General features: G+C 35.0%; 4 protein-coding genes and 1 long non-coding RNA gene across 13 annotated transcripts; 3 read left to right on the top strand and 2 right to left on the bottom strand.

Annotated features, from left to right (window-relative positions):
• Positions 1-549: 549 nt before the first annotated feature.
• Positions 550-2402, bottom strand: LOC124187002 (U6 snRNA-associated Sm-like protein LSm6). Its single transcript, XM_046579240.1, has 3 exons — positions 2246-2402; positions 1803-1893; positions 550-1353 (listed from the first exon to the last, which is right to left on the bottom strand). Exons 2-3 carry the CDS (start codon positions 1891-1893, stop codon positions 1205-1207), a joined length of 240 nt encoding a protein of 79 aa, XP_046435196.1. The 5' UTR covers positions 2246-2402; the 3' UTR covers positions 550-1204.
• Positions 2403-3645: 1243 nt separating this feature from the next.
• LOC124186503 lies at positions 3646-4955 on the bottom strand. Its single transcript, XM_046578264.1, has 3 exons — positions 4744-4955; positions 4443-4607; positions 3646-4347 (listed from the first exon to the last, which is right to left on the bottom strand). The coding sequence occupies exons 1-3, from the start codon at positions 4878-4880 to the stop codon at positions 4020-4022; spliced, it is 630 nt and encodes a 209-aa protein (XP_046434220.1). The 5' UTR covers positions 4881-4955; the 3' UTR covers positions 3646-4019.
• A 99-nt stretch (positions 4956-5054) lies between these two features.
• Positions 5055-6720, top strand: LOC124186518. Of its 2 annotated transcripts, none has more exons than XR_006871682.1 (2): positions 5055-5484; positions 5581-6720. It is a non-coding gene; the product is annotated as an uncharacterized LOC124186518 (long non-coding RNA). The 2 variants fall into 2 exon arrangements; XR_006871683.1 differs by having other exon boundaries at positions 5561-6720.
• A 1255-nt stretch (positions 6721-7975) lies between these two features.
• LOC124186329 lies at positions 7976-13309 on the top strand. 8 transcript variants are annotated; one of them, XM_046577948.1, is made up of 7 exons: positions 8117-8353; positions 8799-8987; positions 9219-9302; positions 9402-9662; positions 9926-9979; positions 10061-10187; positions 10892-12613. In XM_046577948.1, exons 1-7 carry the CDS (start codon positions 8289-8291, stop codon positions 10928-10930), a joined length of 819 nt encoding a protein of 272 aa, XP_046433904.1. In that variant the 5' UTR covers positions 8117-8288; the 3' UTR covers positions 10931-12613. The 8 variants fall into 8 exon arrangements, 7 of the variants coding, with proteins under 7 accessions (XP_046433902.1, XP_046433904.1, XP_046433905.1 ...); XM_046577946.1 differs by lacking the exon at positions 8117-8353 and adding an exon at positions 7976-8110 and having other exon boundaries at positions 9926-10187; XR_006871628.1 differs by lacking the exon at positions 10892-12613 and adding an exon at positions 10442-10520 and having other exon boundaries at positions 9926-10292.
• A 358-nt stretch (positions 13310-13667) lies between these two features.
• On the top strand, positions 13668-15267 carry LOC124186326. Its single transcript, XM_046577939.1, has one exon. It carries the CDS (start codon positions 13681-13683, stop codon positions 14794-14796), a length of 1116 nt encoding a protein of 371 aa, XP_046433895.1. The 5' UTR covers positions 13668-13680; the 3' UTR covers positions 14797-15267.
• Positions 15268-15940: the final 673 nt, after the last annotated feature.

Here is a 15940-nt window from a genome sequence, read left to right as displayed (position 1 = left end):
GCATTCACCCGCCATTGCTGTGGTTGTGAGATATTGAAATGAGAAAATTGTACCTTTTGTGTTTTATCAAAATTTCATACCAAAACTGTAATCGCATTAAGATTTTATCGTCGAAATTCAGCTATTTAAAATATTCTGCTACCATATATCTGCTACGCACTTGAAGAAGATTTATGATTAATTTGCCAATTTTATTGTTTTCCTAAAAGTATATATTCTTGGCGCCATAGACAATATTTTTCTGTTCGATCGTAGGTCAGTTGACTCAAAAAAGAAAGGAAGTTGCGTGCAACAATTTATTTTTAGCAAGGCCAATCGCAGAACGCTGTTGGACCCATTGATTTTATGCCACGATCAGAAATCAAAATAACTGCGTAAACTTTGTTTATTGTAAAAGAATGTATACTTATTATAGTATTGTAAATAATAAGTGATTACGGGATTTAATGAAATCAACCTTCTTAAATGACTTTACCGAATCTTCGTCTGTGCATATAGGCTACGGTGCATAGACTGTACAAAGAGAACCAGATTTTCTAATTTTTTACATACACCATATTGTTTTGCAAAAATTCATTCATAACGTTTTAGTGGAAATCAAATGAGGAACACACTAGTATTTTTTCAGAGATTTAGGTAATGCAGATCATGGTGAAAAATCCCTTCGAATAATTGTACTGATGAAAAAACAGTTTCGTCACGAGAGAAGTGAAATTCATGTAATTCGTATACATGCACTTCAGGGTAATATTATTAGCTTTGAAATGAGCTCCATCTGGACTCTGTATGATGAATCGGTCCGGAAATACGACTGTTTGAAATTCCCCGTGCACGACTATTTTACCGTTTTCTTGAAATTTTGGAGTATGAGTAACTGGGAATGATATTAAGAGGAATCACTTCGAAACTACGCCAACATATTTATAACCTTTCGTGAAGTTTGAAATTATCAATGTTAATTGTGCCCCAAAACTGTACTGTTTGATGTGGAATGACTTCCATACAACCAAAATATACATTCGTCATGTCGGATCTGACCGGAAATGGCAGAAGTCTGTGGTTAGGTACAGAAATAGATGAACAGCATGTATTACAAATAAATATTATTTTGAGGAAATGTAATATGACAGTCCATTATTTACTTCTATATCTTTTGTTATCTTAATTATATATGATCAGTTTTAGATACTTGGAATTTCACATTTCATGTCCTTCGTTTCTGTGTGCTTATGTACAGCACATTATTTCCTCGAATGAAGGCATCGCCGTACTTATTCTTTAACTGTCCATTAACATACTCTTCTGTTTGTTCAAGCGCGATGTTCATGTACCCATCAAGACATGCCAAGACGCCTGAAAATTATTGTCGTTTTTACATTTGGATAGACTTTTGCTATAAAAGTATAAAACTGTGGTGGAAATTTAGATTTGTAGAATAGAGTGCCCGTACCAGTGAATGAACATTCATCAGTAAACAAACAATCTATAGAAAAGTATTCCTGTATACAATTATTTTATAATAGTTGTTCATTCAGTCGGGGCATTTTTTAAAACATTCATTCATTGGTGAATTCATCTTGGTAGGAATATTAATTCTATACCTATCATCAAGAATTTGTATTTGGATAAAATCAAAATGTTTCAATCTTCCTTGGAAAACAATAAGCAAGTACAGTTGTATAATCGAGTCACTGTTGTTGGCTAAGTTTTCAGATAGGTGTATAGAACAAAAATGTTAGCTTACAGAATTTCTGTCTACTCATTTTTAGGGTACCAAGTATTTAGATTACTTTTAAACAAACCTCTGTAATCAACACCACTATTTAATTTTACTACTACTGGTCGGCCATGAATTTGTTGTATAAATTGAGAAAGTGCTTCTTTGCGGCTCATCTGAAAACAAACGAACGTCAAATTTCGTGTCAACTTAGGAAATTAACCTTGTAGTTTTAGAGTACGTAAGTTAAAGGGAAGTCGGATGCTCGAATAAGTATAATTAACGATTGCCAGTGCGGATAAAAACATTTCTAAGAACGCCCAAGATAAATTTAAATATGGATCAAGCAAAATAATAACATTCTGTATCCACATGCAGACAAAATGATTGGTTAGGTTCTGTCAAACCTAGATCAGACTATACGAAACAACACTACTGTTGATTAAGTGATACATACTTTCCACGGATGAAGTTTGGAAAGCATATCACCTTAACATTTCAACTATTTATACGTAAATTGATTTTTACCTTATTATTTTGTAAATAAGCGAATTTATTATTGTTTTTCTTGTTCCGATCTGGTGCGTGGTAGCTTCAAACTAGATATTCAATAATTTAAGCCACAGGCATATAAGAATGAAGGCAAGAAGGTGATTCTGAAGGTTGACGTACCAAAGTCCCTAGATTAGGAAAGTCAAGGCACGCGTGGGCAAAATAATTAGTGACAATACGCCAAAAGTTTCGTATGACAATGGATGCTTTCATACAGGCTGGGAACTCAGAGGGTGGGGGGTAACTCAAATAATATGGCAAAGCGTAGTGTTCATTTCCGCCACTTGGAGCAGCGCAGCCTTAGGGTAAGCCCAAGGTCCCTAGATTATACAGGTCAAGGCACACGCGTTCCAGTTTTTCTCACTATAACGTGGGCAAAAATGTTGTATGCGCGTTCGCCCAAAAAATCCGCATTAACCAGTTTTGACCAATCTAGCTCAATTTCTTAAGGTTAAGCATTAACGAGTTGCGCCCTTAACGTCCTGACGTTCACAAAATAAATAGAAACACGTATATATTTTGAGATTAATTATTGTGACAGATCAGGAAGAACCAGACTGGGTGCTTTCCATTTAGGCCGTGTTCGAAAATTCACTGACAGTACTGTCAGCAATCCTTTATCTCTTTTGCGCTTCCAAGTTCGCGAATAGCTCTGACTCTGTCCTAGGGAATTTTCAGTACTGTCAGTCAATTTACGAACACGGCCTTAGACCATAGTGCACGGTCTTATATACAGGTCTGGAAACTCCCTTGCTGGGAGCCACGATTATTCGTGTCGCTTAGCGAGTGCAAATTTAGATTCTAGCGGCACCACCAGTTGCGCTGCGGTCTAGTTACCAGGATAACAATAACTTCATAAATACGATGAGTAAGCGTAGTGAGCGAATACCCATACATATATGCGAATACCACGGTCAGCCCCCTACACTCACCACATATCGCTGGAGCCTCGCTCGTGCCGCCACCTAGCGGTTTCAGAAGCTAAACAGCCGGCGTGTTTATTTGCATTAGAATAATACTGATAAATATCGAAATAAGCAAAATATTAGTAAATGAGTAATATTTTCATTGTAATAGTAAAGTGAAAAGTTGAAAATAATAACGAGTTGAAACTCTAGTAGAAAATATGTAAGTATAGAGTTATGAAGTAATTGAAATTAAGTTTTCAGTGATAATTTGTAGATTAAGAAGTTCAAAACAAATATATTTTGACACATGGATAGATAGACAACATTGATACTTAAAATACTGTCATGTGTACTATAAATCTATAATAAATAATTTTTTAATGGAAAAATCCGTAGTCATGGATGTTTTAATAAGGACAGGATATGAAAAAATCATATGCAAAATAAATTTTCAACCTGCAGCGGAACTAAAAGGCATAAATCTATTTAACGCCGATCATGTTCGGAGTATGCAAGAATACAGGCATAATGGAGAAAGTTTGTTTATTCAAGCTGAAGTTGGTCGACCAGCATCCGTATCTTCTGAGCCACATAAAGTACAGTTAAACGTGAGCAATCATTATTTTTGTTGATTACGATGTTACTGAATAATATGCTTCATAAAAAATTAAAGTTCTGGAAGTTCACTCCAGCAATATCTAATAAATCTTCATCGGTCTTAATAGATGGAAAACCACAGAAACTACGCTATTTCTTATTTTGTTCAACTACAGCCTCGTTAAAACGAACCGACTTATCTACTTTATCTGTTAACGATGTGCCGCATTGTACCCTTTCATCTTTCATTTTTTTTTCCTATTCACAATAGTTTTGAGAGTGGCAATTTCCGGTATTTCAGTTTGAACTTCAGCATCGCAGTAAATAGTCATGTAAATATATCTGTTACAAGTGAAAGTTTTTGTTTGTTCGATACCAGCAGAATTTACAAAATCTACTTGACACTCTTGATCAGTTTTTAAAATTACTTCTGCACTGCTTACATCCATAGGATCACGTCCATTATTATTGACAACATTGTTAGAGTCGTCATTAACTGGATTTCCAGTATCACAATTCACTTCGATTTTATGCTTGTGAAGAGTCTTTCTTCGGTTAATGAGTCGATTGTACCTATAATTAATAGATACCTACATATGTTATCATATAAATATAAATGTATATATTATTTGATTTTATAATTATTTTTTTACTTTTCATATATTTACCTGCTTAAAACAGCTCTTTCATTTAATTGCCTTGCATGATAAACAGGAGGGAATAGAGTTGGCGCGTAGCTTGGACTCGCAGGATCATCTGATTTTTTCTTGCCAATGAAATGACTATTACATATTACGTGATGAGTTTTTGGAGTCCACTTTGAACCATCAGGACTAAAAAAAACAATAATACTTATGTATTTATATAGTGTGTCATGCAGATAGCATAACAGTTCACCTATTGATATAGTTGGCTTTATTTTAAAAACATAGAAAACTAAGGCAACGAAAATAAGGTTATGTTACTTACTTTTTTCTTTTTACAGCAGCAATCCATTTTTGCCTTTGACGTATTTTATGTGATGCAGTTGGAAACTTGTAAAATATACAATCACTAGTTTTACCGTTATTTTTGCAGTCAACAACACAACAAGTGTAATTCCACATACTGTCTATTATTTCTCATACAAAATGCTACCACACACACGCTGGCTCAACTCACTACTCGTCACCCCGCACGCTGCGATCGTTTCGCAGCTCCCCTCTAAGCGGTGGCTCGCAGTACGCGTTTTGTCCCCGTTTTCTATTTCTACGTGGCGCTAGTAGACTTCTGATACGCTCGCTGCTGACGCTACTGACTGATGCCGTTAAGGTTATAATTCTGTTCATTCTGTTTACAAGCAAATTGCGAGCTTGGTGTTGTATTTGTTACAATTGTTCCAATAGTTTGGGAAAATCGACATTGTTTAAATATTTTTTTAGCCAATTTTTTTTTTTCAACGAGTTGCGTTTTTTTACGCGTTTCGTTCGTTTTGTCATACCGACGTGCATTGTGCCCGGCTGTACTTCGGGATACTCTTCGAATCCGGAAAAAGTGCATTTTTTTACAATACCGAAAGATCCCACGAGTAAAAAGTTGTGGAAAGATGCAGTGCATCGAGCCAATAGCTCTGTAAAAGCAGGAAGAGCAGTGTGTGAAAAACACTTTTTGAAGGACGAAATTCTTTGACAGCGTCAATTGCTCGGTCCTAGTGGACAGATAGTTGGAATAGTGAGTTTCATTTAGAGACTGATTTTATTATTTATAGCATTGTCCCAAAAATTGTACTTAATTTTTTGAAATTCAGTTTACAATTCACAATTTTAGGGACAATTCAAAGTACCTCGATTAAGAAAAGGATGTGTGCCATCGCAGTTTTCATGGACGATATCAGAGAATGTGATCGATGAGTCTATAATATGTTTCCCTCTCAATTTTCTTCGCTGGGATCTCTAGAGCAGACTGAGACTTGAACGATGAATATCGAAGAGAATATTATTTCTTCGTCTGAAGCCGATCTTATTGAAGATAGCAGCTGACGACCGTGATGGCAGCACTACACAGATCGGCAATTCATCACAGAACTTTCAACTTTATTTTGCTATGGTTTATTTTTAAATAATCCCAAAATAAAAAAATACACTTTCCATGTAAAAAAGTCTGAACTTTTCGAAAAAAATATTTTAAAAAATATAAAAAATGATACATTGGTAGAAAAAGCGTTTTTTAGATTTTGACCTCATTTTTCAAGGTTTTCCCGACACTGGAGGAAATTGAAAATATTTCTTTCAGAAAGCTGAGACTTTTTTACACAGAAACCATAATTTCATTCATGTTTAGAAATTTTACAAGGGCTGATATTTTTAGTATCTAAAGTCAAGAATTACAAATCTTGCAATTTTCGATCTACTGTATCTTCGAAAGGGTTCGACGAAAAAATTCGAAAAAACTCATGAAAGCTCTCTTTGTTATGTACTTTTCAATCAAATTTTTTGTTATGCAGAGTTCAGACCCCCCGGCACAACTTGTATCAATAATTGGTGGAATGAACCATATACATGAATGCTTGTGTATCATCAAACCCGCTCGCTAAAATTTTATCCTTTCTATTTCATAAGCCCCAACCGCGGTCGCCCCAACTGACAATGCCTAACTTCAGTACGAGAATCTTACTGTAAACCGAAAGTCACTAGATAAAGTCTAGCTACTCCTGTCTAATCATGTATCACTAACTAACAAATTAGACTTACTTAGAAGTCGCGAGATTCGCTTATAGAATCTCAACATCATCACAATTATAATTTAAGTCGTTTGAAAGTATTATTAGCATTAATTACAGTCAACGGAAAACCCTTAGAAAAGATTTTCCCGAGGAAGCATAAACTAACGCCGTATTACAGGCAACCCCTGTCACACGGAGTAGTTCTGTCAGTAAAGAAACCGTAGACGTAATCAGCATCTCTAACCGAGAACATTGCATGTACTCATATCCAATAGTTACATACACATACCTATATACATACATATTTATGTCCATGAATATTTCTTTTCAACAATTTCTTTCCAATAAATAAACGTGTATTAAACCCGAGTGTTGTCATCAATAATTATTTCAATCACGCATAGTGATGGTGGGCAGAACCCAGGCCAGCCCCCTGACACACGTCGCTAAAAGTGGTTCGTAAGATGCCCCTCGATTCTGCCGCCAATTTCCACCACTAGTGGCGCTAGTAGTTACCTGACGAGCTTGCGCGCGGTCAGCGAGGGCAGCGAGCGTGTCAGAAGTCTACTAGCGCCACGTAAAGGAACTAAAAAACGCGGACAAGACGCGTACAATTTATTAGTATACGAGCAGTGGTGAGTGTCAGGGGGCTAACCCAGACTCAACAAACTCTCGTCGTTAGAATTTGGGTGAGCTGAATAAGAAAACTTGAGAAGCTAATCAACAGATTTCCGAGATTCATGTGTTATCTGCAAGATCACCTGTTCTGCAGAAACATGCATCAACCTTGCATAATTCTGCCGCAAAATGCCGCCGAACGCGGTCTTGCATGATCGGATGCTACATGAAATGCTACCTGGGATGTAAGTACACTTGTGGACAATGAATTTAAGGCGGCTAATTTATCACACTAGACAGTTAAGTTGGCAGCACAGGAAATGTACAGCTCCATAGTCCGCCGAGCGCGAAACAAACTCAATCTCAATACGTGTCAATCCAACAAGTCATTATGGGAGCTTTCCAGCAACGACACAGAGCGACACACAGCGACACTGTGTCGAACATGGTGCTTTTCAACAACGACACAGTCGGACACAGCTGCGGAGCATGGTTGGATACTGTGTCGGATTCATTGCTGCCAATTTTTTAGTTGGAGATTTTATTTTCGACGCATGGTATTGCTTATATTTATTTATTAAATGCAATGATAATCTACACGCGTTTCACAAATGTTTTTTTTTCCTGGAGCGCTCAATGTTCCTTGATTTTTCGTATAATGCATGAGCAGACTCTAGTGACTGAATCAAGAACCTCAAAGCGTTCCAACAAGCACCAAGGCACAGATTTCGACCGTGTAACACAGTGTCACACTGTGTCTCCTTGCTGGAAAGCTCCCTATATATGGTCATTATCACCGCGGTATTCTAAGGTTAGATTTTACGGTCATGGGTTATGTTACGTTTATTGAGATTGAGTTTGTTTCGCGCTCGGCCGACTATGGCGCTATAGGTTTCTCTGTGTTGCCAACATAACTGTCTAGTGTAAAAAATTAGCCGTCTCAGATTTATTGTCCCCAAGTGTACATACATACATACATTACATCATGCTCGTTCTATATAGGCTCCGTGGAAAGGGGTGAGTCGTTGGATATTTAGGCACACTACGAATACATAATACTCACACCACGAGCACAGCACGTATACGATACTTAACACCTCGAGTTCTTACACTTGCGGTTTGTGTGGAGTCTCGCATTGTTAGTAACGTGAAAATTTAATGTAAGAAAGAATAAAACCGAATTTCAACTATAAAAATGGTACGGCAGTGTTGTATATGCAAAGCAGAGTCCTCAATACATGTAGACATTTCTCTACATCGGTAATTAATTATATCATGTTACTTGTTTACTTTGTGGTCATGTCAGCGGTAAGATAGGGTGCCCTGGTCGATTTCGACTTTGACGTATATATTTCTCGATATCGAGATTCACGTATTTCAAACGCGAAAAAGGGAAAAGTCCCATTCTATACACAACACTGAACACAATCACTGCAATTCATTTTCATTTGACGCAGAAAAAAAGAAATGGCATAAATTCTACGAATTGATTATTGAGATTTCGTAGAATCCGAAAATGTATTGGAGCTTTTTCTTCAGAATATGTATAGCATGAGACTGCTGAGCCTTTTTTCGTGTTTGAGATACGTTGACCTCGATATTTGGAGATATACATTCATCAATGTCAAATCGAATTGGACACCCACTTAATAAGTTCCCTTGATCCAATTATTGATGTAAACTTTAGCATTATTGATATTTTCAGTTTACCTAGAGATGAAGCAACAAAGCAACAGTGGTTCTTAAACATAGGTCGGGAGGTTAAAAATTGTAGTGCAGTTTGCAGTCAGCATTTCAACGACGATGATTTTGAATATAAAATTTATGGCGACAACGTAAGAAGGTATTTGAAGGCTACAGCTGTTCCATGTTTGTCACGTACTGAGATTGATAGGTATGCTTTTTTTAAATTTTTAATTGAATTATCTGCATCTTTGATATACATAAATAGATTTAATTGTTGAATGTTTATGGATTTTCATCAAGAAAGATCTTTTTTAACTCGATGCCATTAACTATTGAAAAATTATATGTACTCAAAGGATGCATTCTCAATATAAATGTGACAACTCATTAGTATTGATTGTAACTCTAATTTGCGCTGCATTTTACTTTTTATTTTCAGTGAAAATGTAGGTAGCCTGAAAATTGAACACACAATGTCTTGTCATGGGGAATCCGTTGTATTGCCTCTCCCAAATTCTGATATGTACGTTAATAAAATATTGATTTTCATGTGTTATATCGAGTGAAATATTATTTGGAAATATTTTGCAATCATACTAATAATCAATCATCCAATTGATAGTATATGGCCATCAATGCTAATCAAGTCAGAAGATCTCTCCGATGCTGAGGAATTTAGTCAAGAAGGCGACCAGAATTCTGAATGCTCAACATTTTTAAATCCAAGAATTTCCGCTGATGAAAGTCATTCGGATCAGAATTTTACAAAGTTAATAAATGCTGAGAATTTAATGGATATTGATAACAATCATAACTCTGAAGAAACTGCAAACACAGAAAACCGACAAAAGTATACAGCTTCTATAGGGGCCACGATCAAAAGGTTAGCTGTACAAAGTGTTCTGTGATTGGTTTTTTAACTTAATGTTGATCAATATCAGATAATTTAGACGAAAGAATTACAACATATTTTTTTTATTATTAGAGTTGTGAATTTTCAGTTTCCAGAAGTGATCAAGAAAATGACAGCTTGCATATCCAAGTATTTCTGAATAAATTGAAGTGATCAATATACTGATCTTTAAAAAATTTTCTATTCGTCGTAGGTGTATTATACCATGATGGATGAATTGTATTCTTTTATAGGACACTTGATGAATCTCATGCTACAGTAGGTCGGAAGCGCATTTTTAATGCAAGGTATGTTGGAGATTTGCAGCGAAAAGATTTTACATCTGATATTAGCTGGAATATATTTAAAAATTACATGGAAAACACCAGGAGAAAGCAGAGGATGTTAACTCAAAAAGTTCGAAGATTCAAATTGAAAATAGAGAATTTACAAACTTTGTTAGAGCATGTAAAAGAAATTGGACATCTCTCGAATGAAGGTTGTAAAGCACTAGACGTGAGTTAACATACATCAAAATTCATTAACATAACGAACATAATCATTAACATAATTCATATTATTTTTCGATTATCAGTATTGTACAGATATTATGAAAATTACAGTTCAATGATTCTTCAATATTGAGCAAAACATTCAGAATCATTTAATTGTAGTTAATCAACTGTTAGTGTTATGAAGCAGAACATAATAAAAGAATATCGAACGTTGAATTACGAATATATATTCCTCGCACAGTGTTTTAAAATTATATACATACTCAATAATATTATAATAGTGTATTTAATTGGATTCTCTACTATTTTATGCTTTCAACAAGTGCACAGGAATTGGTCAAAGAATTCTTATTCATCAGTTCTTATTCATTGGTCAAAGTTGTTATATAATTTTCATATTTATCTACACAATGACTTTCATGTACACAGAAATTAAATAATACATTTTGAAAGTAATTTTTTACGCTTTAATTGAACTCTTTTGACTTATGTATATATATTTATGTGTAATAGTTTCTCATGTGCAAAATGTTAACGATCATTATCATGTTACAGAAATTATTTTAATAGTTTGCCGTTCTAATCAAGATCTTCTTTTAAAATGAACAAGCTGTTGATTGATTTGGTGAAAATAGTTACCATTGTGACATCCCTTAATTTAATTGAATTACTGTACACACCTTTGTGCTTTCCTTTCATTTACTGTTTTCTACGTCCCCTATGCTACAATACAAAGTGAACTAGAAATACTTTTTCTGAGTTCAATCTTTCCATTTCTACAAGGATTTGAAAACATTGATGCAACACCTGAATTTTGCAGAAAAATGAATGACATATTCGAGTTTTCAAATTCATTAAGAAAGTTCGTTAAAAACGAATTCCAGAAATGTATGAGTATTAACCCTAATCACTTACACCTATGGAAACTTCCCACATTACTTACACGAGGTTACCCAGACCCCAGCGAACTTTGGATCATTATTACTGTACACAATATTACGTTACGCACAGTTACGACTTGAACAAAATTCTGAGACAAAATTTGACATTTAAGAAATAGACTGCAATCTTAGATTTAGCAAAAGAGAATGGAGGATGTGGGAGAAATTCCTGAAGCAAAAAAAGCAAAACAATATGCAATGCATATGTTGGGGTCTCTGAAACACCAAAGTTTCTTCAATCATTCCTCATTTTACTTGCACAAACAACCCTGATTCAAGCACGCTGACTTTAAAATTGTACGTTAAAGTCAGCTCGGGGGTCAACCGGACCCCATGTAGGTGACTAGGATTAAGAATATAATGAAATGCAAATAAATGCTCGTGAGTGTACTGATTATGTAAAATCATTACACAATATCAAAAACTGCACGAAAATTTTGATTTTGGGAATTGATTGTTTTTACTGTAAAAATTTACTAGACTTGCTGAGTTTCTGTTCAATGAACAATACGCGACGTTTTTGTTGACATATAAATTGAGTCAAAACAAAGTCGAGTCATCTGGAAACGTTTTTTCATGTATAAGACAAATGGGTGGCTTTAACAACAATCTAACCTGCTGTCAATTTAGATCTGATCATAAGAAAATGGTTACATACGTAAACTCCATTGTACCCAATAAAGCTAGTTGTACCATGAACAATGATACTGTCATGTTGAAGTTGGAAAATAATATCAGTAATTGTAATGTCGATAATATTTGTAATAACATATTTGACCACGATTATATAAAAGACAATTGGAGTTTCAGTGAATATATTCATGGTATTGTTATTTATATTGCCAGATCCATTGTGCGTACTATGAAAAATGTAATAAAATGTCAAATGTGTCCAGAGCAGTTGGAATGCGAAACGATATCAGCATCGTTGATTCAATGAAAAGATAGCTCACTTTCCCAAAAAGAAGTCAAAGGGCTTACAAGTACATCCCAAAAAGAAAAGAGTGATTTAATTTCTCCCAGCAAAGATGTCATCAGTATTTTTAAAACTGCTGAAAAAGTATTAAGGATGACGCCAAACTTATTGTCAATGAAAAACGTTTTACAGAAAGTCAAGATTCATACTGAAAAATTGTTAATTCCATTGAATTTATTTGTGCATATTAATATGTTTACGGAAAGTACAGTTCTGACAACTCTTGAAATTGATTTGATCGATAACATATTAGACGTTTTCATAACCGTGTATTATCTTTTAGTAACTAGCGAAACAAAAAGTTACTTGTCTTATTTTGTATCGCTCATTTCCATTACTTCTTATCCATAGATATCATAATATATTGAATGTTTCGATTGTATGTTGGCATCATTATGCATCAGTTTCAGTTGTTGGAAGCAATTTTTCTATTTGTATTGTATATTACAATAAGTCTTTGTTCAAAGTTGGTTCAAACTTTTCTATATAAAATTAAATAAACATCTTCAACTGTATTCACATTCATTATCAAATGCTACCTGACTGCATGAGCATATGAAACTAACTACCTTGCGGCTATTGGCCCTTCTTTTCTCAAAATTACATTAAACCCCTAGTTCATCCTCAATCAGAAAAGTAAATTCTCGACTTTTGCGCCACCTGGAGACTGGAGATTGTTGGATTGTTGTTATTGAGAAACAATAATGCGTTGAATAACAAAACCGAACAAACCAATTCCTCGAATGACAATTTCGTAGCTTGAATTGTGTTGGATTCATGTTTGTTGGGTTGTATTAGGTTGGACTAACTGTTTAACAAATTGTTTTCGAAGAATTGGTTTTAACGAATTGTTTTTCGATAAATTGCCTTTGATGAATTTCCCGCCAATCGAGTTCAAAATGTATAATAGAATATAAAAACTAATGTTTTCCTTTATAGTTTTATAAATGCAGACTGTAACTCATACGGCACATTATAAATCAAAGCTGTGATGTTCGTATGAGATTAAAAAAGAAAAGGAAAAAAATCCTAAAGTTTCAACGGATTTATCATATATTCTATTTGATTTGCAGTGACCGCCAAATTAGTACGAAAATTCGAGACCATTACAGTGTGGCACTGCCGTCTAGTATTAAACGGTAGCTCACTCTGGCAACATCGGCCATATTCTTGGTTCGTCAGGTGCGTCACTGCCTGTGTAACCCTCATCTGGACGTACATGAAGTTTTTTAACGGATTACGCCGTAATCGTAATTAAAATTATTCAAATAGTGTTCCGCGATTTTTGCTTAAAATCGATAAAAACTGTGTAATTTCATATGTGTATGTCGTGTCAAGACTGGAATTTTCTCATTTGGACATATGGCAAGGTTAGACTTCCATGCAGTGGTTGACAGTTCAAAAATGACAGTACAGCCAAGCGAAAACTCATCATATCATCTGAAATAATTAATAACTGATGATAAAAACCAAATATAACAACACTTGCCAATTGGCTGGCACTTAGTGCGTTTGTCCCATATTTAATAAGAACAAACAATTGAAGATGAATGACATTTGTCCGCACTTAATATGCAATGGAATTGATAACAATCGAAGTAAGATCGCGCATACGTTCTTGCAATATATTCATCTTGACTCGGGATATTTTGGACAAAAGCTCGATTCAGTTGAAGCTCAAAGAAAATGTGATAATTCTTCGAATGGGCAGCCAAACAAAATTTCTACCACTGAATTTCATAAAAATTATACCAAAAACTCTCTCTTCACTGACTGTCGCCGACAACTGGATCTCCCTCAGAGTGCAAACCCAACCGATCGAAGGTTCATATGGATCATTTAAAACTGAGATAGTTGCTACACCTGGAGATTCGACCATTGATTTTCAAAATAATCCCATCAATATTGAACATCGATTGAAAGGAAGAAACTGTTGCCTGCGATGCTCACGATGTAAGAATGACATCACTAAAGTAGTTTTCTTCAAACGAGTGCTACCCTTACCCTCGAATATCTGCGAACCAAGTGAATGGTTTTGTTGCAATCATGATGGCAGCGATTACTCAGTTATCCCATACCCTAGGGAGTCTGACTGCTTTTACGAAAGGAATTACAGACTGTTGAACAAGGCAATTTTCAAGAAGGAACTGAAAATCGATGAAGATAGTCAAACAGTTACATGCAATAGATGTTTATCTACACTTGGCGGTCATTCTACATATAAAGATAGCATTAAGATATGGAACTGCTGTGTAGAATTTAAATTTTCAGATGATGAATCAGACATTGAAAAAGCTTCAGATCCATTGCAAGATTTCATCTCAATTGTTAGCAATCGAACCGATATCTTTACCGGTAATCGAATCTTAGTCGAAACTTTGGATGGTGAACGTTCCCATTACCTGATTTTGCAGGTAATGGATAAGAATTTAGAATTATTAATTGAGAAGGATTGTGCCATGTTAAGTCAAGGGGATACAATTGAATTGGCATCTAGTCGAGTAACCAAACTTTTATACAAGTATACGGAAAATGAAACGGAAATGAAGAGGTACTGTGTTGACACAGAACGGTGTCAAGTAGCTTTGCCAGTCATGATGGCTGCTGTTGATCATCTTTCTTCATCAACAAAACGATATCCTCCATCGTATAGAATTATTGATAAATATTTTGTGGGCTTTGTTTACTTATAACGATATTTCGTTAAAGGCCCATTCTGACTTATCTTTGGCTTGATTATCATAGATGAGTCCATATGAAGAGCTATTGTCTGGCATTTTGACAGTCATTTAATATTAATAATTATATAATAGGTAATTATTTCCCTTTTTTTCTCTTGAATGTGGTAGGAAATATAAGCAGACGCTAATTCAAATACTCACAAATACAAAATTGAATCATTCTTTTCCTTTCAGGATTTTTAAGTTAATATCTAAACAGCAGGGCACTCGACGACTATTTTCAATATCATGAAAATATGCCACACAGGTGTTTGTTTTATTTAGCACTATCATGAGAGAACATTGTGTCTCTGTCTTTGTTCGATAAACATAAATAAGTACTTATAAAAACTTATTATTTATGAGCCATATTTATTAAGGTAATGAAAAAATTAATTTCATACGCAACTGATTTGATACAAAATAAAACTTGATGTTTTGGTACGTGTAATATTTTCATATCCAGGCATATTTTACTATGCGCACCTTCGTAATCACTGTTAATTCCTCGAACCAAGATAAGGTCAAGTTTGCAAGGTTAACGTAACGATACACCGTTAGGGGAAATCGTTATTCTGCAAATTGAGAACTGTTAATTCAGTATACTGATACTAATTCTAACAAAGTTAATTAGTATACGGATACTAATTCTTCAACTTCATAACTGTCCCACAGATTCTAATCTATTTCAAATTCATAACTCCTTCAATCGTTCCAAAGACACAAACATTGATTTTTGTTTGAGTCAATGTTCGTTACTGCATTCACATAACGATTTTCAACAAATCAAAGGCATGGGTGATCCCCTTTGATCTGAATGTCAAGGTGAAAAAAAGCATAGATCATCCGTTTGACTAGTAACAATTAGATACTTGACTCACGAAACAGTTGTCAGTTTAGTGTCGGATCGTCATGAATTATGAGATTTCACGATGTATAAACGTTGAGTCAAGATGTTGAACACTGCTAGCGTAATGGGGCCTTCCGTAACCAAAAATGAAGGAGATGAATTCATCGTCAAGCGATGAACTCTGCGGCGCGCAACGCAAGACGCTAAACGGTCGGCACGTCAAGGCGAGAATAAATAATGTACTATCACGTGTACACTTGTGGATCT

This window comes from Neodiprion fabricii, chromosome 7, assembly GCF_021155785.1.
Source record: "Neodiprion fabricii isolate iyNeoFabr1 chromosome 7, iyNeoFabr1.1, whole genome shotgun sequence".
Classification (NCBI taxonomy): domain Eukaryota; kingdom Metazoa; phylum Arthropoda; class Insecta; order Hymenoptera; family Diprionidae; genus Neodiprion; species Neodiprion fabricii.
This window is presented reverse-complemented; position numbering and strand designations above follow the sequence as displayed.

Bases quoted from the DNA above. Each gene is read 5' to 3' on its own strand.
- LOC124186503 (XM_046578264.1), bottom strand. From the start codon at position 4,880: ATGTGGAATTACACTTGTTGTGTTGTTGACTGCAAAAATAACGGTAAA. The intron at 4,608-4,743 runs GTAAGTAACATA...TGTTTTTTTTAG, and splicing joins GCTGCTGTAAAAAGAAAAAA to TCCTGATGGTTCAAAGTGGA. The intron at 4,348-4,442 runs GTAAATATATGA...TATTAATTATAG, and splicing joins GAAAGAGCTGTTTTAAGCAG to GTACAATCGACTCATTAACC.
- LOC124187002 (XM_046579240.1), bottom strand. From the start codon at position 1,893: ATGAGCCGCAAAGAAGCACTTTCTCAATTTATACAACAAATTCATGGC. The intron at 1,354-1,802 runs GTTTGTTTAAAA...AATAATTTTCAG, and splicing joins TAGTGGTGTTGATTACAGAG to GCGTCTTGGCATGTCTTGAT.
- LOC124186329 (XM_046577943.1), top strand. From the start codon at position 8,289: ATGGTACGGCAGTGTTGTATATGCAAAGCAGAGTCCTCAATACATGTA. The intron at 8,354-8,798 runs GTAATTAATTAT...TGATATTTTCAG, and splicing joins GTAGACATTTCTCTACATCG to TTTACCTAGAGATGAAGCAA. The intron at 9,663-9,925 runs GTTAGCTGTACA...ATTCTTTTATAG, and splicing joins ATAGGGGCCACGATCAAAAG to GACACTTGATGAATCTCATG.
- LOC124186326 (XM_046577939.1), top strand. From the start codon at position 13,681: ATGGAATTGATAACAATCGAAGTAAGATCGCGCATACGTTCTTGCAAT.